At 35.6% G+C, this 24503-nt stretch overlaps 2 protein-coding genes across 3 annotated transcripts; one reads left to right on the plus strand and one right to left on the minus strand.

The window, feature by feature from the left end:
• Positions 1 to 4500: 4500 nt before the first annotated feature.
• On the minus strand, positions 4501 to 12127 carry LOC147401157 (uncharacterized). Its single transcript, XM_086442334.1, has 4 exons — positions 11969 to 12127; positions 11568 to 11744; positions 6000 to 7322; positions 4501 to 4806 (listed from the first exon to the last, which is right to left on the minus strand). Exons 1-4 carry the CDS (start codon positions 11981 to 11983, stop codon positions 4771 to 4773), a joined length of 1551 nt encoding a protein of 516 aa, XP_086298460.1. The 5' UTR covers positions 11984 to 12127; the 3' UTR covers positions 4501 to 4770.
• Positions 12128 to 17179: 5052 nt separating this feature from the next.
• Positions 17180 to 23993, plus strand: PTAC2 (plastid transcriptionally active 2). 2 transcript variants are annotated; one of them, XM_086442336.1, is made up of 5 exons: positions 17846 to 17985; positions 18086 to 19252; positions 22497 to 22811; positions 22899 to 23006; positions 23291 to 23993. In XM_086442336.1, exons 2-5 carry the CDS (start codon positions 18129 to 18131, stop codon positions 23628 to 23630), a joined length of 1887 nt encoding a protein of 628 aa, XP_086298462.1. In that variant the 5' UTR covers positions 17846 to 17985; positions 18086 to 18128; the 3' UTR covers positions 23631 to 23993. The 2 variants fall into 2 exon arrangements, with proteins under 2 accessions (XP_086298461.1, XP_086298462.1); XM_086442335.1 differs by having other exon boundaries at positions 17180 to 19252.
• The last annotated feature ends 510 nt before the right edge of the window (positions 23994 to 24503 follow it).

Below are 24503 nucleotides of genomic sequence, written 5' to 3' on the forward strand. Positions count from 1 at the left end.
GGCTTTGATCTTGAGATACTTCCTTGTCAATTTTCTGTTAAAAAAATATGCAAATATAAGTTAGACAGCCACCCAGAGATTGTGGAACAACAGCAATACTGGAAGGCTAGTCACCAAAAGTCCAAAACAACTAAAACATGATAGAATAGAGCAAGAATTACCTTAATTAAGAAAAGAAACAAAAAAAAAACTTAGCAGTTCAAAAACTCTTACAGTGTGATATGAAACATATAATTAGAGATCCCAAATTAAGGAATGAAATACTAAAAATGCCATGGAAAGCAAGGGCCATAGCTTAACAACAACAAAATGCATGGGCAGGAAAACAGGTCTGAACTCTGAACCAAGTCACCAGCATTTAAAAAGCAAAGAAAGCCACCTTCGTGGGAAAGAGCGGAACCAAAGCCTTACAGTCCTTCCAGTATTGAAGCTTTATAGAGTCACACAATTATTATTTTTTTCCCAACAGTTCTCCACAAAATGAGAAAACATCACTTAGGATACAGACATTGATACAGAGAACAAGGATACAACTCTATATTTTCCCAAAATTCGGGACATAGGGATACTGGTAACCCATCCTTTAAGTTGGTACTATGCTAGCATGCTTTACTTTTAGCTATTTTAAGCTATGCACTTTTTTTTTCAAGGTAAAATTTGTTACAATATGCACAGAAACAAACAAGAAATTTGTCATAAATTAACCAGATAACATTAATCTTGGACTACGCATAGATCGTCAAGTACAAATACATAGGGTACAAGCTCAATGTTTTGGATGTATTACTCCAAGGATGGATATTTTCAAAACAAATTGAAGTATATTCGTACACAATACCCCACAGGTCAGTTAACCGGGTTTCCATTTTTACCACTGAACTAGATTTCAATCTTGCTAAAGTTTTAGCTAGAAAACATACACATAACCCACAGATAGCTTAAGGAGGGTTGGTGTATATCTGATAAGGATATAAATTTATTGATAGAGGAAATCATTAAACGACAACAATCAATCAATCCTAATCTATAAAGTAATCTATTCCAATCATAATTCTAATGTCAAAGATATCCTTATCTTAATGAAATATGATTCAGTGCAAAAAAATATACACCTTATTACATTGCATCTTATATAATACTCTAATACATTCCATCAAACTTAAGATGTCAGTGACCATCCTGAATTTGCTAAAATCAATAATCTTCAAGAACGTGATCATTGATGAACCACCGTTTATTGCCAAATGTGCAGTGCTTATGAAATCCCTCATAATCATATGGCATGAAAGAAACAATATTGAAGATCAACTCAAACTGGATGTGGCAACCTTGAAATGAAAATAACTAAATGGTTTTATAGGAGCATAAATAGGCTCCATTGTGGGATAGATGGTTGCCTTGCCAATTGCCTCTTTTGGGTCTTAGATGATCTCCATGTAGCTTCATCACGACTCTTAAATCACTGGCCTCAACTTGGGAATTTAGTAACCCACACAAAAAATTAAATGGACTGAACCAAATGAATTTGAGTCAATTTTACCTGAACTCAAAGTTTTGGGAAAAAAAGGGGCCATAATATGTGAGCTTGTAGTTATGGGTCAAGGATTAGCAAATGAACTAGGTTTGGGATTAAAGGGCTTGGTTTTGCGGTTATGGGTAGGTGATTCTAAGGGATTAACACTTTAAGAGGGTAACATGGTGTTACAGGAGTACTTCACTTAATTTCGTCTGCAGTACCAAAATGTTCCATTTCTTTCCACTGCTCCTTTTTTCTGATTTGGATGATAGAAGGAAAGAAACAAAACCAATAATGTCATAACTAATGGTAGAGGTGGACAGGTGTTCATGGGATTTGTACTCTCGTGCAAACTGATGTCAGTGGGATTGATAACAAATTGTCTCGGATGTTTATCTTCTGGTTACAACCCAAAGTTGCTCAGTGCTACTATTCCAACATCATCATGGGAGTCATCTATCGGAACCACAAAGGTATCTCAATCGAAGAAGATCAACGACAAAGGAGCAATACATGCGATGAGGAATAGACAGTTGCGGTGGTAAAACAAAGGAACAGAAATAGTATAGTTGCTCATTACGGAAATGGAAACTAAAGGAAAAGTCTCAGAAACGATGGTGAAAGCCATATATTTGGTGGGTCAAGCATTTTTTTTTTTGGTCTGACTTCAATAGTGGTGATGGTGAGATTGTCGCAGGCAGTGAAGGTGTGCTTGAAGGGGCTTTGGCATTGTGGTGACCACATGACAAATCTAGGAAAGTGGGTGGAGATTTCGTCACGATAGAGTAAGTATATGAACGATCTGTGCAACAAAATGCTACTAAGAAATAACATATGCAAAGGTGTGTAAATCAATAAGCGGAGAACGGCTGCCAACAGAACAACAGTGTACCAAGATCTTGCACCCAGTACCATTATAGGCGAAATAAATATAACCAAATAGTTACAATAAACTTAAAAATGTTTTCAATATAGAAAAATATTGAAAGAAAAACAATCAAAAACAATTCTAAATTATAAACTAAATCTATCATAATCACAATCCTAATCTAATGAAAATCATACAACAATGTACACCTTTATCTCTATGCATCCTATATAATACTTTCAAATCTGTTAAAATCCAAGAACAAAGTCACAAGAAAACAAGGGCTATAATCAGAATAAATTAAAAGAATTAAGAAGAAGGAATAGGTGGGAGTACCGATTGGGCGTTGTGCCAAGAGAGACCTCTGTAGACATTAACAGAGAAAGTAGCAGTCAGATATATGGTGGCAACACCTAGCCCCGCTGTGAACGCCTTAAATGCCAAATCTCCTATCTTACTCCCTACTCCACTCATCATTTTTCAATTTTAATCTCCACTTTCAATCTCTCCTTACAACTCTCTCTAAGTTCTCTCAACAACAACAAAAGCAAGCACCAGATGATGTTGTTCTCTTAGATAGACTGCAAATTTTACAAAGGCGTAAAAGAGGGGTTTAGCTTAAAAAGGTTATGATAGTTCCACGAATTTCGCAAATCTCGAGGACTAGTATCAATGGTTTGGATATTGGGCCACGTTCCCACCTTAGTGACCTGGTATCTTCCCCACTGATCGAGAGTTAATTGGTTTGAGTCGTCTCGAACGACTCACACTTAAACTCGAATTATTATATTTTTGATTCGAGTGTCCCTTTTGAAATTATAATAATTAATAAATGCATTTTCGGTATTTTGGAAATATATCTATCTAGCATCAAGTTAGAATAATCACAATAATTTGGATCCACGATCTAAATTTTTCAATATTTTTTTTCCAAATTTTTGAGCTTGACGGTCGACATTGCATATTTTCTGAAATACCCAAAAGGCAAATTTTACAATGGCGAAATGGACATTTAGATCAAACATTAGGACTTGGGATCTTCAAAATTATGAGTATGTTGTTATCTATTCTTTATTCGTTATCACATATCATCGACATAGATCAAAAGTTACATTAAAATTTAGTGAGTCAAACCACGTCATCCATCAATAATGTTAGATTGAGTGAACATCTATCACCCGGATTTAGAACCATAATTTTGTTTGACACATTGCAAAACAACTTTGAGGTCATGAGGTCAAGTCCGGCTTGTCTATAAAAAAAAAGTCGCAATTAAGAACGGTGTCCTATTCCTATAACAATATAAGATGTCTACGTGCCATGTTTTAGTAGGAGTTTAAAAGGGAATTAATAATAATAATAATAATAATAATATTTGTTAAATTGATATCAAACCTCTAAGATTCATTGAATCTTTTAAAATCTATGCATTTTGATGCTCTGTTGATCATTTTTTGAAAAAAAAACAAATTTTATGTGGTGGTGTTGGGTCAATGGGATATAATTACTGTCATGTTCAATTTTCATTTTCCGTCATACTTAATGCATGTTTTATTCATTAATACCATGATAGAGGACCACTGAACCAAGTTTCCTCTTAGGACCACCTGATGAGATCACCAGTTTGAGGTTTTGTAGTCATTATTAGTATAAATTTTTTTATTATTTTTAGTTTCATAGGATATGGTGCTGCAAGCAAAGAGTTAACTCAAGAGAGTGGTTGGCATCCACAAAATAGGAATAAAATTTAGGTAGATGGCACCAATTTGATTCTCAATACAGAATCTGTGCACCTCAAATAGGCAACGGGAGCCATTTTGAACGATACCCAGCTTGCCAAATTCCAAAAATAAAGATTTCAGTTACACAATTTGCGGCACAGTCTGTGTACCATTGCCACACGTAACTTCAACCTCGATAATATTTCTGCAAGAAAGCTTTACAATCTACACCTTGATTAGAATCACAAACTGATACCCAGAGACTTCAAAATGGATGATATATCTGTAATGTATACTCCCAATTAGCTCTGTTTCCTAGTCATAACTGAGTATCATAGATCACAAACCATGCATCCAGGTTAGACAAGAAAAAAAAGACAAACTTGTAGCCAATCTGTGCAAAAATTACAGGTGAAATAACTTATAGGTGACAAAAAGGAAGTACAAATATCTGACAGTTTTACAAAGGGGTAAAAAAAAAGACAATAATTATCATAACTTATTGCATATAATGTAACTAAATAATTACTCAAGAACCCAAAGCTCTCTCTCCACAAGAAGTCGTCCGTCATCAAGGTTCTTAGAAGAAACACCTTCCGGAAACTTACACCTCAAAGGGAAGATTCTCCAACTCTCTTGTAATTGACAGCAAGGAACAGCCAATTCTATTGCCACCATCTCTTCTCAGATAAAGATATGAGCTGTGCAAATCCAAGATAGCAATCAGGGAAAAGTTTAACCACTTGTAAACCACGAACACCCCAAAAACATGAAACAAAAGATAAAATGATCATATTTCTAGATCAAATTTATGTATAACATCTAAATCAAGAACCCCGTAGGGTAGGCTCAACCGTTTTACATTGGCATAGATGAACATAAAGTGCACATGCAGGAAAGGGACCATCATTTGATAAGAAAATGTTCCACACTAATGGATTCAGTCCAAAATCATAGGTTTCAATGCACGAGATCTTGTCGTACCTACCAATGAGGCCCTATCAGTTGGTATTACACAAAAAGAGTTTCACCTGGACGATCTCCTATGCCAAAATTGACCCAATCTGTTAATCATTACCATCTAATGCAAGTGTTTCCTTTTTTTTATTTTATTTTAATGTTTGCCACATTTTTGGACAAGTCAAAAAATATCGCCGTTTTTTTTATAGATTAGATAATATTATATTAGGTTTCTTGATTAAAATAATTTCTATCTATGGCTCTAGTAAGGGTTTATATAAGGTATTAGGAAAAATGTAATCATTCAGTTTAGTAAAATTCCGATACCATATTAGAAAGGAAACTTGGTTAAATTGACACCAATGAGAGGATTATACATACCATTACAGTTATAGATAGTGATGCTTAACAAGAAACGTAATTTCATCATCATCTGAGCCCAATTCCAAAAATTTGAGATCAGCACATTCAATTCTATCCAAAGTCACGTTTTCTGTTAATTGAAGTTTGTTTGTATTTGCTTCCCATACTTCGATCCACATTCTTTTTGGTCTTTCTCCCTTGTTTTAAGTACTAGAAGTTTATGCCTTTCTAACGTGGGATGTTATAGGTCATTGTTGCACACTTGCACTTGACCAAACCATCTCAATCGAAGCATATTTAGGGTTAATCGTCGATTTTTTATTTATAGGTAAACTAAACATTTAATTGATTGGGACCTTGTGAAATATGTGATGAGATACACCTTGATATTGATAAAGTGCATCTCACACATTTTATTACAATGGATCGCTTTCCCATGTGTTGACTATTGACAATTGATCACACAGCGACCTCAGATTGCCCTATTGAGAAACTAAACCAAAAAAACCTAGCAATTCATCTTAATACCAAACACAGAGAAAGAAATAACAGAGAGGAAAATTCCACTAACCTGACGAGCAACCTGCACCAATCTCCGACTATCCCGTGAGGACTCCATTATCAAGCTAGATTTCTGTGGCTCTGGAACACTAGTTTTGTTCTCGCCTGAACTCTTTTTTGCAATGTTCTTATTTCCGAGAGATGTGTCTTCTTCAGCACAGCTCAAGGATTCCTTCTTTCTCTTCCTCCTAAACGTATACTTGAGAACCCTATCATTCACAGCTTGACTAAGCACTTCATTAGTCATTCCACCCGCTTTTTCATCTTTGGAATCAGATTTTGTTGACTCAAGGTTCAGTTTACAATCGGGAACCCCAAAACTGTCTGCAACTTCGCTATCATGTCTGGTCAATTCTGATTTATCTACCAAAGCTGTATCCTCATTTGCAGCATTTTCAACACTTGCTGCTTTAATAACCTCAGTATCAGTTCCAATGCCATTCCCATCAGTTGTATTCAACGATACGGAAGCCAACTGGAAGTCTGAGTTTTTCTCAAGCTCTTCATCAATTATCCTAGACGGGTCTTCACCTTCACGAGCTTTCAAGACTTTGTTAGTGCACGAAGTAAGTTTTACATTCCTGTATCTACCTCTTCTTTTTCTCAAAGATCTGGAGAACTTTACAGCTTGACCTTTGTCACAACTGCTATCTACCTGCAGCAATTCTTCCAACCCAGTCGCTTTCTTCTCCACTGAACCCATATCGCCATCCATGGGACTTAAAGGACACGTTACTTCGGCTGTTTCATTCTCTCTCATGGTTGATTCGTTCTTTATGTTTGAGCACTGATCATCTGTTTGATTGGGGAGCGGCAATTTATCATCAAGTAGATTCCTTTCGAATGCACGAATCCTCTGAGTGCACCCATTTCTGTAGAGCTCAGGTTCTTTGCTTCTCATTATAATTGAAGCTATATCAGGGTTACCCGCGTAATACTTCTCTTCGGGAACATCGCCCAAGGGTTCCGTATGTGTTGTTGCATTTTCTGACATAAAACAGCAGTTGTCTACGTTTCTCTGAATCGAAAGCGTTTCCTTCATTTTGGATGTTGATATGGATGTGGGCCCAGAATCCAAAGGCGGCAATAAAATGTGCTCAGAAGTATGTAGTTTTTCCGCATGAGATGTATCTTCATGAGAAGCCGCACTCACCTTTACAATTTGGTCATCCAAACTATGCCCTTGGTTATTTTTCACCTTCTCTAGTTCATCCTGCGCTACTTTCAACTCTCCTCTAAGGTCTGTTACCATATCTTCTGCTTCATTGAGCTGTGCTTCAAGCTCTTCAATTCTTTTTCTTTGACTCAGGGATGTAATTTCCACTTCAGCAACCTGTATAGATGGTAACACTGATTAATGTTGACTAGATCTGTTACAAGCCTTCCAATAAAACAAGTGGGAATCCTCTCCATGTATCGGAGCCTTGGACAAATTATGAATTGTATTTAACAATTAACATATATAATAAAGGTAGTGAGGTACTCTTTTTTGCTATTAAAATAAATATGGGAATCAGAGCACCAATTTGAAATAACAAAACAACTGGCAATGTACTTCAGTCTGGCATTTTAAGCACCAGTGAATGATAGAAAATTTCACGTGGAAGCAGCTTTTCCAAAATTTGGCTATTTTTCAAATTCCCTGGACCTGGTTTCTAGTCTTGCTGCATTCATCTGTGATTAAAATGTCCAGCAAATGAATGCAGTTAACGGATGGTCTCCCAACCCCCACCTCCCTCCCCTCTCCCCAACCCAACAGGCACTTTGCCACACTTCAGTCACCCTTTCCTTGAATTGTGATCATGACACACTGGATTGTCACAGAAATTTTCTTTGGGGCATTTGACATTGTACTTGCCAAGAATACATCAAGCACTAAAATAGGCAGTTAGAATCATATTACTAAATAAAAAATTAATCTTGCTAAAGTTCTTACAAATATGGAAATATGTTTGTGGCAGATTTCAGAGGATACAAAACAAATGTCAGAAATTACATAAGTTTTTTTTTAAGAGTAGAAAGGAAGTGATTAACATCAACTAATCAGCATTTGTAGCTTGAATTACCCTGATAACAAGGTGTAAAGGGAAGAAAGAAAGGGGGAGAGGTCATTTTACAAACTTTCTTGTAGTAATCGTGGACCAGGAAATACCACCCAAGTGGTGGAGCAGTGTTGAATGACTTGCATGTTCTCCCCAAGGTCGTGAGATCGAGTCTCCCCCCCCCCCCCCCCCCCGGCTCACATGCAATTTTTTAAGGGTAGATGTTATGACCTTGGCATACCCTGGCCGTATCACTGACACACCTGGGCAACATTCATTTATGTTTTAAAAAATTTGCCTTCATCAAGGGACTGATAGAGAATTTTAGTACGAAGCAAATTTGCAAAAATGCTTTGATGGTGATAACTGAGATTCATTTTCTATAAAAATGAATCATAACACTCCTCACCACCACCAAAAAGGAACAAAAAAAAAATATTTCCAATTAGGCGCATGCAATTTATTCTTTATTTACGCCCATGGTCCCACTTGCTAAAGGCCTAAAATGATCTCCAGATTTTTGATTTGTAATCTCCTTGATTTGGAATGAAGAAGAAAAGTATTGGAAAATTTAGTAAGGATGGGGGGGGGGGGGGAGCACTTTTATGATTTGTAATCTCCTTGTATTAGAAAAGAAACAGGAAATACAAACATTGAGTATTCTTCTATTTTGATAGCAAAAAATTTGGGATCAGACTTTGATGATGCTAACAGCCAAAATGCCTACATGTTCAATCAGTTTCCAGGTTAGTCCTTACAACTCTTTATCTTCATTTGACATGATTCCAAAGCATGAGTCTTTAACCTACACTTCAGAAAGTTTTATAGGGGAGGATCTAAAAGCTATTTGAGATTTAGAATCAGCTTTCTATCAAGTCACCTTGGAAGGCGGAAACCATTAAAAGCATTGACGGGCCAGATTCCCAAACAACAATTTTTTGCTCAATCAATAAACTTAAAAAACCCATAACAATGGAGAACAAGAACCAGATTTTTGAGTTTAGATAACAAAAGAAGCTGTATCAAAATATGCACCTGAGTAACTAACACTAGAAAGATTGTTCATCTCCAATCATGAAATGTGCAAATGTGCAAGAACGGGATTCTAGTTAAACATGTAAATCAAGTTACAGAAATTATCTATGGCCCGCAATAGGTAGATAGTACATAGCTAAACAGGAAAATAACAGAAGATGATAAGTAAACAACACATGAATGAAATCTCTCTTATTTCCTATGTCCAAACACATCCCAACTCAACTCAGAAACTAGATTTGGAGAAAATCTCAACGAAATGTACAGTTATTTAAGTCAATAGTGTGGTAAAGTCTGTGAGTGGTAACACCACAGAGCTGGGATCATAACCCCTCCTTCACTTGCTTACCTATCCAAAAACATTGCTCTAACGAATCCATCATCTAGTTTTTGAAGATTGAATCCAAACTATGAATATCTTGTGAAGCTAATTTCAGACATGGACAGCTTCACTTAAAATTGCTCCAACAAAACCTTGCTTTCTCAGTGGAACTTCCTGTTCACATGTTGTGTTACAATGTGGTGTTGTTGATTTCTACCAATAGTGACAAATTGATTCAAACTATCATCATCCAGTGGGCGAAGAAAGCTGACTAATAGTCTACTTTGCTTTAGTATTTAATTCGATCATGAAAAAACTGAATAATCAGCCATGTGTGGACACTAAATTGACATTGTTAAGGGCATCTGGGGAGCAATAACTAGTGTAGGAACAGTTGGGAGTGAGACAAATGAGTTTCCATTTACAATGAATTTGCACCAGAGATAGCCCTGAGTACATTTATCAGATAGTTAATAAAATTTTATTTGAACCAAAAGAAAAGTACAGCAAGGTGGTCGAGAAGACCAACCAACTAAATAAGCTCAAGAAAACAATAGAAATGAGAAGCAGCCCTTAGTTTTAAAAATAGGAAAATGCTGAAGTAAGTTCAATTTTAAAGTTGATTCTCACATTGCTGACGTGGATGTATGTATGGAACCATAGATGTTTTTCATCGAGATACAAGTGAAAAGCATCAATGGCTATGTGTGCACCTCCACATCAGCAATGTGAGAATTGACATTTTAACGTTACTCCAGCACGACTCCTAAAAATAAGTATGAGCAAGACATAATAGATGCAACTTTAGTAAGGAGTAAAGCCAAGAGAAAGGGCGAAGTGTAAGTTAAGATTGATGGGAAGAAAAACATAAAACGGCCATATTCAAATTTCCATAGAGAAAGGCAAGCTATTGGAAATTTGAGTGGCTAAAAGGAAAATTTTACAAGACAACACAAACCATTTATGCTTCATAAAGATGAATATTGGGCAATCAAGAACAGCTCATTCTAAGAATGAATTTAATAGAGACGATGAAGTTTGAGAAGGATGATAGGAAAAGATTAGGAAAGACAATAGTAAAAAACGAGCACACTTGATTGAATTAATCTAGAAGAAACATCAATAGGGGAAGAAATATAAGAAAGGCTATTAAGATGGTTTGGTATGTACATGGGAGACCAATATAAGGCATTAAGGAGAAGATTATATTATGAAGTTAAAGGCTTTAAAAGGGTGAGAGATGGCCAAAAATACTTGTATTAAGGAAGTTAAAAATAAAAATAAAAAATGAAAAAAATGGCCTTAGCAAAGCATATAACTCTAGATAGAACTGACAGATTAATCTACATTCTTGCTGTTGGGCCAAATTATTGCGATAAGGCATTTTCAACTATGATAATGAAATTGATACGTGGCACTAAACCACCTCAATCCACAAGGAAGGTTTAAGCAACACAAAACATTATATGTTTAAGCCACACAACATTTTGTACCCATGGTTTTAAAACTTGTTTTTACATCTTGTCTCGGACGAGTTTTCCAATACATTTGAGTCATCTCGTTCAACAATGAAAAAAATGAACTATGATTTTAAGTCTCGTTTGATACGTTTGACTTGTCTATCCATCTCGTTGGTGGACAACATAACGGATGAGTCGTCTCGGTCTCGAACAAGAGTTAAAACTATGTTTGTACCTAAAACATTGTGCAACGCCAAGGATATGATGCATTAATGAATCTGGAAGGGAGATTATGAAAAGAGACTCATTTAACCATTTGCAGACCAAAAAACATTTTAGAGTTATAAAAACCTTCCATATTTTGAATCCTTAATGCATGACCTAACAAGCATTTACATCCCTAACATGCAAAACAAACCCAATTCCAAAAACCACTCCTTTCCTCGACAATTAACCACGTAAATCCGCAAAATCCAAAATGAAGAATATTTCATTATAATTCAGGGGAAGATAAACCACACATTTCTAATTGATTTGGAAACCAAGTTAAAACAAAATCATAAAACATAGATTTTCAAACCGACCTAAATTCACAAAATCAAATAAAATAGAAAAAGAAACCAACATAAATCTATCTAAGAACATTACAACCCATAATCAATGAGCCAAAAAAAATATCACCCATTTTCTAATTCTTAACCCAAAAGAAAAAAATTTACCTTAGAATCCATCATGTTTTTAAGTCTAAGAAACATATTAAGAGCTTCTTCTTTGGTGGCTGAAAGTTGTTGTTGGAAGCTAAGAGCTTTGTGCTCCGAAACCATAATCCTTTGAGCAGCCTCTTTCGCCGTATTAAGGATTATATCAGCATAAACCTTCTTTAGGGCCGCCATTTTCTACAAAATAATACTCCAAACATCAAACTAAGAATGGTGATCAAAACTACATAGATGATAATCGGGATAAAATAAAACCAGGATTGAAAGTAATCCCCATTCTTGGAACGAAAACAGACCCAAAAAACTGTTTAACGAAATTCATGATTAAATCTTTGTTAGAAGGACAAGAAGCTATTATGATGGTCGTCAAGACGGATGTTTGGTGGTTAGGTTTTTCTTACCTCCGCTTCCTCCATCCTTGATCGGCGTATTTCGGTTCAGACCACGCTCTCGTAACGGAGGTGGTTTTTCTATTCTATGTACTTTGTTGAGTCTGTTATGAACTGAAAGTTCAGCCGAATTACGAAAATAGGCCTTAATCAGACTTAAAATAACGGAATTGCCACGACAATTGGCGTTCGGTTTCTTATTCTAGAAGTAGCGTATTAGCATGGCCCATTAATGAACTTTTGATGTCGTGGACTTACATGGACCGTCGATCTTGTTGATGAAAACCCATTAGTATGGGCAAAGTGTTAAAGTGCTAGTCAATGAGATGGATGGCCATGATTTTGGCACAGCAGAGTGTTGTGAAATGGTTTTAGATGTCAAATCCGTCATTTAATACTTTTTAAGCTGGAGGGCTTCATCTCTGCTTGAAGAAAACGTGGACCACTTGGGATTTGATCGATGAACATGCCTTGCAACCGTTGGATCAAAAATAAAATTAGCACACTAAGGATTTTATAATAAAATTGATTCTAGTAATGGACCATTGGTGTGAAAATAAAAGAATATGATTTAAGAAAAAGTATTCAGATTTTTAATTTTTTTTCTTTAAATAAATGGATCGAGTAATTAATTGAATCCGGGTTCAATTATGGTCGAATCAATTTGATAAAAAAATTTGGTCTTCGTCATAAGTGCTATTGAGATGGGAAGAAAAATACAAGTTTCTTAGGGTTTTATGTGTATTTCTTAGATTCTCTTTTTCTGATGATCTCGTCCACATCTTTCCATCTTTGAAGGACTTTAAGATCTGACGTTAACCATTGATGTCTTTATACAATATTTTCTAATTTCAACCAAATTTACAAGGATCCTTTATCATTGTTGTCATGATTGCAACCGTCATCTATCCTAGTTCACAACCCTCTAAGAGCAACTCCAAAGTACGCGGACTCTCGCTTTGTATCCTCTTCCAATTGTTGTTATACCGAGCCATCCAAAAGAGTTCCAACGCACTTGGACTCTTCATTTTGAAATTTTCTGAAGAAAGTAAAAGTGCAAACGGTAAAAGAAGAGAGTGAATTTATCTTTTTCTACCTGTTAACAGTAAAAAATGATGACAATTGTGCACATCTTACTATAATTGAATTTGTGGAAAGTGATTTTTGCGAATACGATTGAAGTGAAGACCACTTGAATAGACAAAAGGACTCTCTGCGATAAAGTGTCTAGCAGAGACGCCTCGCAAATATGGTTATTTACGTTGGAGTTGCTCTAACACTCTCATCTCCTATTTATGGATTTTCTTTAATTATTCTTTAGAATGACTATGGTTGGAAGTTAATCCAAAGAAAGTGTTAAGGTCCATCATGACGTAATTAATATATCCTTTATAACATTGAAAAAACCTTTTTTTGGCTTTGAGTTGCCAAAAAAACAATGTTTTGGTACAACTTAGTATATTCGTTTCTTAATGTATCGATATCGAGCTGGAGAAATAATGTTCAACATTCTAAGAATACTCGATTTAAGACATGGATAAGCAATTTTAATTTTGGGAAGATTAATCCCTCCACAAAGTCTAATGGGTCTAAATCTTGATCGACAATACAATTGGATGCTAGTTATTGAGAACCAGATCATTCTCAATTTCTGATCCAATTGTTGTGAAATTGTCCTTTTTTAGTCAATGTCACCCACAAATGAATGGTCAAAATGTTGATATGTTGGCAAATGATAATATTTTTGCAAAGTTTTACTATATGTCTGGCAGAAGGGTTTCTTTCTAAATAGTCCCTAAGTTTTGAGTAGTGTCTAATCAGTCCATCTTTAATAAAAAAAAATATATTTTTTTCTAAATGGTCTCATTCCCCACATTTCTTATTATTGAAATGTCAAAATTTTCCTAATCGTACAAACTTGTCATTTTCATCCAAAAAATTGGATTTTTAACATTTTTATCGAATTGTGGAGATTCCATTCCGACAGAAAGAATTAGAGAAGGAAAAAAGACATTAAATATTTTTGAAGACATAAAAAATTAAAAAAAATTCAATTTTATTTTACTTTATTTTTTTGAATGAAAATCTATTAAGGATGGTTCTTTTGATTTGACATCATCTAAATAGGTCGTTATGTCAAGTTTTTAACTAATCTTTTCATGTATCTTAGTCGAAAAATAAAAATAGGTGAATTTTATCAACGTCTAGTTCCCCACATTTATTGTTGAGTTCGACATTTTTTTTTTAAAATGATCAAATTTAATAATAAAAAAATATAGACCTCAACAATAAAAAATGGTCTGCACCACATTGACAATAGAAATGTTGACCTCGACACTAAATTAAAAAGTGGTGGGCTCAACAATAATGAGGAAGCATTAAGAAATAATAAAAAATTACTAAATGGATTATCAAGCTACACCCAAAACTTAGGGACTATTTGGAAAGAAATCCCTATGTTAGGGTGTTTGAAGTAATTTTCCCTAAAAGAATCTCTAGGACCGAGTGACAAGATGTGAGGGTGTTTTAGACATTTCCAAGCTAAGAAAATATATGTATATATAAAGCAGTGTTGGACTTGGACTTGGAATGAAAATATGAGCTTACTTGATGGTCATTTTAGTAATTTAATGAAATAATTTAAGCAGGGTAACCCTACCTACGCTTTTCCACTTAACTGAAAGGGCTGGTAAACAATTATAATAAGGTGAAGACTTGAACCGGTTGCCACCAGTCAAAGTAGCTTGGTAGCGAAGTCTCTTCGCTTTAGTTGTACCCGTACGACCGGTTGGATGGAAGTTCGTTGGTGGTTATGTCAACCATAGTTACAACGTGCAACTGGAAACCCAAGGAACAGGTAACTGCTATATTAAGACCTAAATTGACAAAAATCAATAATTTAAGACATAATTGACTGTGGAGATGAAGTCATTTAGGAAACCTCAAGTCTTCGGTAAAGATGACAAAAAGATGCATAGATGTTCATAAAATAGTGTTTAAAGCATTATTGTTGGAATGGTCAATTACTTGACATTTTAACAATAATAAATGTATGAGTGTCATAAATTAGTAAAGAGTTTGGATCGTATGCACCTAGGATGGAAGATTGAATCCTTTTCGACAATTTAATACACGTCACGTAAGTCATAATCCAAGGAATTAGTGTCTAAAATATTTTCTTGGATTATGGCTTTTGTGGTGTGTATTGCAGTCTGGGAGGAGGGTTTCAATCCTCTACTCTGGGTGCATATGATCCACATTCATCAACAAAACATACGTGATTTGTACAAGACTGACGTGGTAAGGTCATAGAACCAAAGATCTTTTTCTTCGAGATACACAAGGAAAAGATCAACGGTTTTGTGCTCTTGCCACGTACATGCCATGTATGTTTGGCCGCGTCAAATTATCATTAGTCTAAATGTATTTTACATTTAAAAGTAAGAGAGATTTATCGGCCGAACCTATCAATTGCAATTTTATTACAGAAAATCCCTAACTTTATCAAGTGTGTTACTTAACAAACCTTCTCTATGAATCAACTAGCATGACTAACTTAGTATGATTTTAAATTTTACTAAGAGTCATTGGTCCCCACATGGATTATCAAATTGGAAATCCAACAACATAGTCTTTTAGATTTCATGAAAAATTCAGATTTTAAATAAATAACTAATTGTTAGATTTGGATTGAAGTTGTTGAAAATGGATGACTACCTAACTCTCAAATTTAAAATTAAAATTCAAAAGTAAATAAATAAATAAATATTTTTTTCAAAGCTCTTAGAGTTTCGTCCTTTATAATCATGTAGCATTAGATTGTGTTTTTGGATGGCACAAATTGATGCAGTTAGGCTCCACATCCAAGGTATATTAAATAATAAATTAACCGCATCAATTTGAATTTTCTAGCGTGGATCTCCACTTAATGGTTTGCTTAGTAACATATTGGAAAAAGTAAGGTTTGGTGCGTAAACAAACCTCCACATCCAATCGTATGTTAAATAATATTTAATTTGTATCAGACTCTTCTTCGTACCTTTACATATATGGATAAGCATTGTCAATGATCTTGATACGGTTGCAGAGCTCTTTATAATGGCAACCTCTTTATAATGATAGCATTCTATAAAAAAATATTTATGTTTAATTTTTTTAATTTTTATTCTTATGTTAAAATCTAAAAAAAAAAGATTGATTTTTTATTATTATCTTAGAACCTTTATTATTTCAAACAATAAATAGCCATTCATAATCATCCCATTTTTATAAAATCCATCCTTAAAATTACCCTTAAAGGAAAGAGATAGGGTAAAGTCATTTAAGTAGAATAATGATTTTTTGACACCCCCTCTAACCTATGCCCCCATCATAGAATCATAGATAATTTCCTCGAGATATGCAAAATAATAAATATTTTTCTTGTGTATCCTGAGACAAATGATCTATGATTCTATGATAGAGGCATAGGTCAGAGGGGGTGTTAGATTATCACGACTCATTTCCCTATGAGTCAAGATTTTCTAATTCCCTTCAAACTCTCTCCATATGGTTGTGCAGAGAATCATAGATGAGTCATGATTTTTTAATTCCCTCCAAATTCTCTCCACGTGATTGTGTAAAGAATCATAGAAATTTTCTCGGGATACACAATCGTGCCTCTCCCTAAATACTTACAATTGTGTATAAAGAGGAAAAAAAAATCTATGATTCTATGAACAATCACGAGGAGAGAGTTTGTCATAGGTGATATCAATTTATCATTATTCTTTCCGTATTTTTACTGGTAAATTTTTAGAAAAAAAATATTTTCCTAATTAACTTGATAAAGATGTGAGTTTTACTTAAAGATCTTTTGTTCAAATGGATTACCACTTCTACAATCCAACATCAAAGCTCTCTAAGTTATTTTGAAAAATTTTAAAAATAAAAAAATAATGAAAAATAATTATTTTACTTGATCTAAGATTTTGAAAATGGATAGTTATCAAACTTCTACGTTTAATATTATTAAACGTAAAATTGAAATTCAACGATAAAAATTAATATTTTTATTTTTAAAATTTATAAAATTTTACCTTCTACAACCTTAAGGATTGAATCATGATTTTGGATGCCGGTGAAATCCCTACTAACGAAGTACGGCTGGTCGGAGTCAAACATTTATGTTAAAAGAGAATCTAATAGTTAATTTATTGTCTTAAACTGAATTTAGAGAATCTCACCCTAAATTCTCTTCACTTCGAAAACATTCACGCCAACATCTCTCTCACTTATCCACAACCCTCGAAACGCCACGTGTTACCCTTGAACGCCTAATTCAAGAACTCGTCTTCTTCTTCTTCCTTCCATTTTATCACAGTAAACAATCGATTACATCCGAACAAATTATAAATACAGTAGAGAGAGTGATTCCAAAGCTCATGCGAGTCCAAACATACAAATGACCTTTATGTCCTCTCTCTCCATCTCTAACCCAACAATCTCTGCAATAATACTCAGAATCTCCTCACATGGCGAACAAACCAAACTCAAACCTCACTCTTATCCCTTTCCCGCCAAACCCTCCAAATATCCCGCCAATCGTAGACTCCTCTCCAATTCGACAAAAACCAGAGCAAAACCCAAAGAACTAATCCTCGGTAATCCATCTGTCACAGTAGAGAAAGGCAAGTACAGTTACGACGTCGAAACCCTAATTAACAAACTCAGTAGCTTACCCCCTCGAGGCAGCATCGCTAGATGTCTTGACGTCTTCAAGAACAAACTCTCTCTCAACGATTTCGCCTTAGTTTTCAAAGAATTCGCCCAACGTGGTGATTGGCAGAGATCGCTTCGCCTCTTCAAGTACATGCAACGTCAGATCTGGTGCAAACCTAACGAACACATCTACACAATCATGATTGGTGTTCTTGGCCGAGAAGGATTACTCGACAAATGTGCAGAGATATTCGAAGAAATGCCAACTCACGGAGTCGCCCGCAGCGTCTTCTCCTTCACGTCTCTGATTAACGCTTATGGTCGTAACGGTGAGTATCGGATTTCGCTTGAACTTCTTGATCGAATGAAGGAAGAACGAATTTTACCAAGTATTTTAACTTATAATACCGTAATTAATTCGTGCGCTAGGGGTGGATTCGAATGGGAGGGATTATTAGGTTTATTTGCACAGATGCGGCACGATGGAATTCAGCCGGATCTTGTAACTTATAATACATTACTTGGTGCTTGTGCTAGTAGAGGACTTGGCGAGGAGGCCGAGATGGTGTTTAGGAGCATGAACGAGGCCGGAATTGTTCCGGATGTTAATACCCATACTTATATAGTTGAGACATTTGGGAAATTGGGTAAGCTTGAGAAGGTATCAGAGCTTCTTAAGGAGATGGAATTGGAGGGGAATTTACCGGATATCACGTCGTATAATGTATTACTAGAGGCTTATGCACGATCAGGATCAATGAAAGAGGCTATGGGTGTGTTTAGGCAAATGCAGGCGGCGGGGTGCATGCCGAATGCGGCAACTTATAGTATTTTGTTGAATTTGTATGGAAGGCATGGCCGGTATGATGATGTTCGAGAGTTGTTTCTTGAGATGAAAGTAAGTAATACAGAGCCAGACGCGGCTACTTATAACATTCTTATAGAGGTTTTTGGCGAGGGTGGTTATTTCAAGGAAGTTGTCACTTTGTTCAATGATATGGTGGAGGAGAATGTTGAGCCAAATATGGAAACATACGAGGGGTTGATATTTGCTTGTGGAAAGGGCGGGCTCCATGAAGAAGCTAAGAGGATTCTCTTGCACATGAGTGAGAAAGGAGTGGTACCGAGTTCTAAGGCTTATACTGGAGTTGTTGAAGCATTTGGACAAGCTGCATTGTACGAGGAGGCTCTTGTTGCGTTCAACACGATGCATGAGGTGGGGAGCAAGGCCACAGTCGAGACTTATAATTCTTTGATACAAATGTTTGGGAGGGGTGGCCTTTACAAGGAATGTGAGGCTATATTATGGAGAATGGGTGAAACGGGTGTTGCACGGAACACATATTCATTTAATGGATTGATTGAAGGTTTTGGACAAGGAGGCCAGTTTGAAGAAGCTTTGAAAGCTTATGTTGAGATGGAGAGGGCAAGATGTAGTCCTGATGAATGGACACTTGAGGCAGTTTTGAGTGTTTACTGCTCTGCTGGTCTGGTTGATGAGAGTAAGGAGCAGTTCCGGGAAATTAAAGATTTGGGAATCATGCCAAGTGTCATCTGCTACTGTATGTTGCTATCGGTTTACGCAAAGAATGACAGGTCAGAGCTCTAATATTTTTTCCTTACTCTTCTTTAGCTTATTTTAATTTTAGTAGTCTTAGTTCTTATATTTGTTTCTCCTGGGATCTGTCTTTAGTTCACTATCCATGGTTTGAATTTCTGAAACTAAAACAAAACGATAAGAAACGTTTATATCATAATAAACTATTTATAATGATTTTTCTAATTTTATTTTTAAAAAGCCTTAGTTTTTCTATGGGCTTGTCAACTTGTGTGTGTTTGTGGTGGAGAAAGGATAACAGAAAAAAAACTCTACAGAGAGGCAAAGTATCTGAGGGTTACCCTTCTTCATGAGATCATCAAATAAATCTTTGCTCAAGGAAATTGGTGGTTTACTTATACTGTATTTCTTCTCTGTACTTGTGTGTTCCTCTCCATTCAATCCCATTAGCTGTCATCTCTGTTAGATTTCTCCCGTGAGGTTTGAGATCCTCCATAGAGTTTTACCTATCCCTGTCAGTTCTTCCATAACCAGCTTTGAGTCTCCTATGAAAATTATCTCTTTGAATCCACAAATGAGCCATGGGTTGGACTCCTCATAGCATAGGTCACTGCATTCTGCTACTGTAAGGGCAGATATGCCACAGTTAAGAGCCACACCGGTGATCTTATCTTCCGTGCTTGTTCCCCTCATCACGCATCCTGCCGTTGCTCTTTTTCTTTGAACTGATCCATTGAAGTTGATTTTGACATTGTTATCTTCAGGTGGTTTCCATGAGCTAGCGTATGTGCTTCAGTCCAGGCCTTTTATCCCATATTAGTGTTTGCCCGTGCCTACGGCTTGTGCATCCTCCTTGGGTTAAAGACGTAAAAGATGAAAAACAATAAAATGGGTTAAAGGGGTTAAAGAGGAAATATAGTAAAGTTAGAGGAGATGAAGAGTAAAAGCAATAAAGTAGGCCCCACAAAATTGTAGTTGGATGGGACGTTTGTCTAATACAAAATTGTAACAAAGTGGGCCTTATAGTTGTGTTTTTATTATAGAGATGTGTTCTTCAATTTTATGCTCCTCTTAGAACCTCTCTTCTTTTTTTGTATCCTCTCACCAAACCTCGAGGTTTGCACTGGGGCTCACTCCTTCCGGCATTTAGCTGGGGTGAATGTAGGCAATTTTCCATATCTCTGTTGCACTGGGACAGTGCAGTAGGCTATGTAACAATGACACTGTAATTTTGGGGAATTTTTTCATGTTGGATGTGTATCAACTCATGGACATACCCCAGCCCACATCCCAACACACAATATAGCTACATAATTTATTTGAATGATTTCCTACAAAATGCAAGTTATGAAAGAGGGGTGATTTAAGCCATCCACTATTTATTAAGTTGTTAAACACACCCATGGGTTGATATTAGAAACATACTTTATTCAATAAATGGTGTATAGAAATGTTTCTTTTACTTTTCATGAACTTATCTACTTTTTTCTTAATAAAAATTTAGAAACACCTGAGTTAAGTATAGCTAAAATATTTTATTATAGCATATTTATACAGTGTCAGAGTTTCCCCCTTCTCAAAGGCATCGTGTCAGACATCTCATAACTGTCCTCGTATTTGGGCAGAAGGCAGTGATCACTGCTTTCTATTTCATTGTTGTACCTTGGAAATACTAGTTCAACCATTATCTTAATTTTGATCAATAGTTCTCAAGCATATATTCCCATTTGGATTGAAAGCCAAACGAAGACCCTCATCTTTTTCAGGCAATTAAGAGACCAAGATCTTGATATTATAGCACTATTCTCTGGATGAGCAGTGATGTAATTTGCGTATATTCTAGTGGCTGATTTTTCAGTGTGAAATTCCCATATGATTCTGGTTCCCAGACTATGTTGTCTTGTATGTTTTGAGAGGTAACAGGAACGAAGCAATCCTATGAATAGTATCTATTATGTGTTGTGGGAGAGGTAGCTTGATTAATTCTGTTTTTCATCTTAGCTCTTTGAAGTCAATCAGGTTCCCCACTGTCATATATGGATCAACATGAGTTTGTTTGCTTGCGATGACAGATTTGATTATAATTGGTCGTTTGTTTCCAATTATTGAACCTAAGATTACGTCTGTCCCAGTCCTATGCACCATATGGATCCATCTTTAGGATAGTCCTGCCCTTGGGATTCCTCCTTATGCAAGGGAAGCCTGATTGGGTGGTCTAACATTCATAAAGTTTTCTCCGTTGAAATAGTTATTTTTGACTGCATTGACCCAAACCGTTTGTTTGCTTTATCAGAGTATATGATGTATTGTAATAAGGTGCATAGTTATACACTGAATTATCTTCTCCTGAAGATTAGCTTAAATTAAATTGGATTAAAATTAGATCAGAACAATTAGAATTTACTTCTAATTATAATCCTTTCCATTATTTTTTGTATAAACCCTCTGGGGCGTCCAGATGCTCAGCTTTTTCTCAATTTTGTATATCCTATCCTTTTGGTGATGGTAGTCATCTGAATTCTTTCTCTTTTTTTGTTTTTTTTGTTTTTTTGTTTTTGGTATTTTTGTCTCTACATGTCAACCATAATTCCATTGAATTTTGTTCCCAAAAGAATTATCCCCGATTAAGCAAATTCTCTAGCTCTCGGAGGATCATTTTTTTTTTTCGCCAAGAGATTTCTCAGAAGAATATGAGACAAGGATGGATGGGAAAAAAGAAACAGAAAGCAGAAGCCACCCAAACAAAATGAACCATTATTTAACAATTAATTCATATTTTTGAAATAAAATAAGGAAAGAAATGTACGAATAGTAAAATAAAACATTTTATATACCATTACTAAACAAAAGATTTCTAATATCAAACCAAGGCTGTGTTTAGCAACCAAGTAAATTAGTATGTGGAGGATGCATTGCACCAATCCTTTCTCAAGTCTTAGAGAAAATAAAATTTTCTCAAGTCTTAGGATGTGAAAGCTACTCAAATATAGATGCATCTGATAACACTTGTAATTGGCATCCAATGCTCAACAAGATAATAATCGCATTATTTTGTACGTTCCAAGGGATTTGGATGAAGCTGACGGCTTGGCTATCAAGTTGTTTGATTTGTGTTTTCCTTGTATAACATATTTATCCTTAAGTATCTAAGAATTGTGTTGCACAGCTGCTAAATGTGTTATGGGGTTTGCTTTCTATCTTGTGCTTTTAGATTTTAATTTGGCACTTTGCATTTTCTACTCATCTTTCTTGTAAATTCTTACGTGATCCATTCATTCTTAGGTGGGACGACACCAATGAGTTGCTGGAAGAGATGATTACAAATAGGGTATCCAATGTTCATCAAGTGATTGGAAAAATGATAAAGGGGGAATATGATGATGACTCTAACTGGCAAATGGTAGAGTATGTCTTCGATAAATTTAACTCTGAAGGCTGTGGCTTGGGATTGAGATTATACAATGCACTTCTAGAGGCACTTTGGTGGTTGGGCCAAAAGGCGAGAGCTACAAGAGTCCTCCATGAAGCAACAATACGTGGGTTATTTCCTGAAATGTTTCGTAAAAGCAAGCTTGTGTGGTCTGTAGATGTTCACAGGTATGTATGATGTTCAATTACTTTCCATCCATTACCCCTTTGAATCTCTCTTAAAATATTGATTTTTCCTTTTTCTCCCTTTGTCAGGATGTCGGTTGGTGGTGCTCTTACAGCAATATCTCTGTGGCTCAATAATATGCATGACATGTTCACAAATGGGGAAGATCTTCCACATGTAGCATCAATCGTAGTAGTGTAAGCCCTTCTTCTTTTCCTTTTTTTTGTAAAAATATCGAAAAGCTCGTTATTTTCAGACCATAAATACAATCTTTAAACAACCATCTGTGCCGATGGCAAACAAACAAAGATTATGAAGTCCCACCATTCTTGTGCCATGATCACAACCCTCCAACCCTATTTCACTTTTTTGGATTACTCAGAAAAAAAAATAGGTTGCATGGTGTAGATATAGACCTAAATTTTCGTCTTTAGATATCTCAATAGAATCCTTACCAATGGTATTCTTCTCTATTAATCAGACGTGGGGAAATGGAGAGAAGCTCAATAACACGGGAATTTCCTATTTCAAAGGCAGTATATTCATTTCTGAAGGATAATGTGTCGTCATCCTTCTGTTTTCCTGGATGGAACAAGGGCCGAATCATCTGCCAACGACCCCAGCTGAAAAAGATTCTATCAGGTTCTGAACCATCCTCAGATAGGTCTACAAAGGAGAAACTGGTTACAATTAATAACTCTGCCTTTTCAATTCACGGGACAAGAATACTCACGAATGATGTCAATGGTAACCATCATGTTAAGGATGACTCTGAAGCAGGCATTAAAAGAAGATCGAAGCTTATGGCAACCACAGTCTAAAAGGAAGAGCTTCCACTGAACAGTTTTCTGGGGCTTGTGACACCCTCATCCCTTTTCTAGGTAAATTAATATAAATGGAGACCTGTTAGGGACAAGAAAAGTTGATATGGGTCTCTTGGAACCAAAATTGATGCATTTTTTGCTAAATGTGGCAAGGATACACATCAGCTGTGAAATTGTTACAGAACGACCCACCAAATTGGGAAGGTGAAGGAAAAAAGAAGGATATTTGGTTAATGTTTATAAGTGAAGATGAGCAGCTCTGTATCCAATATGTATCTGTACATTATGTTTATCAGTATCTTCTTTAGTTATTGAATGAAATGAAGGGTAGGCTAACATTAAAGGTCCATTTTCATCAAATTCTACTCTTTATCAGTTATCCCAACTTGTTTGATGGTTCAAAGGTTTAGTATAAACTTTCTTGCATATGATCTACAGCTTTTGATCCATTCTCTTACAAAAGAACTTGTAACACACAACACCATTCTCAATCCATCAATTACTTGTATGTCAAAGAATGAATTAGTTCAGTTAATCCTCTTACACCATAAGTTAAGGTTTTTTCATAAAAATTATAAATGTAATTATAATTATAATTATATTTTATTAATTTTTTTTATATATATAGAAATTGGATTTGAATGGTGTATGGGGGAACACGATCATTTCCCCGTTCAAAGATAATAAGTAAGGGTGGCAATGGGTCGGGTCGTGTTGAGGTAAGGGTATTATGAAAATTTATTAAACCCAAACCCGATACATAATAATCGGGTCCAAAAATTAACCCCAAACCCAACCCATTTATATCCATAAATAAGAGAAGATTGAGGTCAATGGACATGTCATCAGCATCGGTGTCAATTGGGTCTG

Source organism: Akebia trifoliata, chromosome 5 (genome assembly GCF_017979445.1).
Source record: "Akebia trifoliata isolate Shusen 1 chromosome 5, ASM1797944v1, whole genome shotgun sequence".
NCBI lineage: Eukaryota > Viridiplantae > Streptophyta > Magnoliopsida > Ranunculales > Lardizabalaceae > Akebia > Akebia trifoliata.

Excerpts from the sequence above, each read along its gene's own strand:
- LOC147401157 (XM_086442334.1), bottom strand. Across the intron at positions 7,323-11,567 it reads AAAACATGATGGATTCTAAG|GTTGCTGAAGTGGAAATTAC; the intron begins GTAAATTTTTTT and ends CCATCTATACAG. Across the intron at positions 4,807-5,999 it reads TGGTGCAGGTTGCTCGTCAG|CTCATATCTTTATCTGAGAA; the intron begins GTTAGTGGAATT and ends GGATTTGCACAG.
- PTAC2 (XM_086442335.1), top strand. The coding sequence starts at position 17,400 with ATGACCTTTATGTCCTCTCTCTCCATCTCTAACCCAACAATCTCTGCA. Across the intron at positions 22,812-22,898 it reads TGGTCTGTAGATGTTCACAG|GATGTCGGTTGGTGGTGCTC; the intron begins GTATGTATGATG and ends TCCCTTTGTCAG. Across the intron at positions 23,007-23,290 it reads GTAGCATCAATCGTAGTAGT|ACGTGGGGAAATGGAGAGAA; the intron begins GTAAGCCCTTCT and ends TCTATTAATCAG.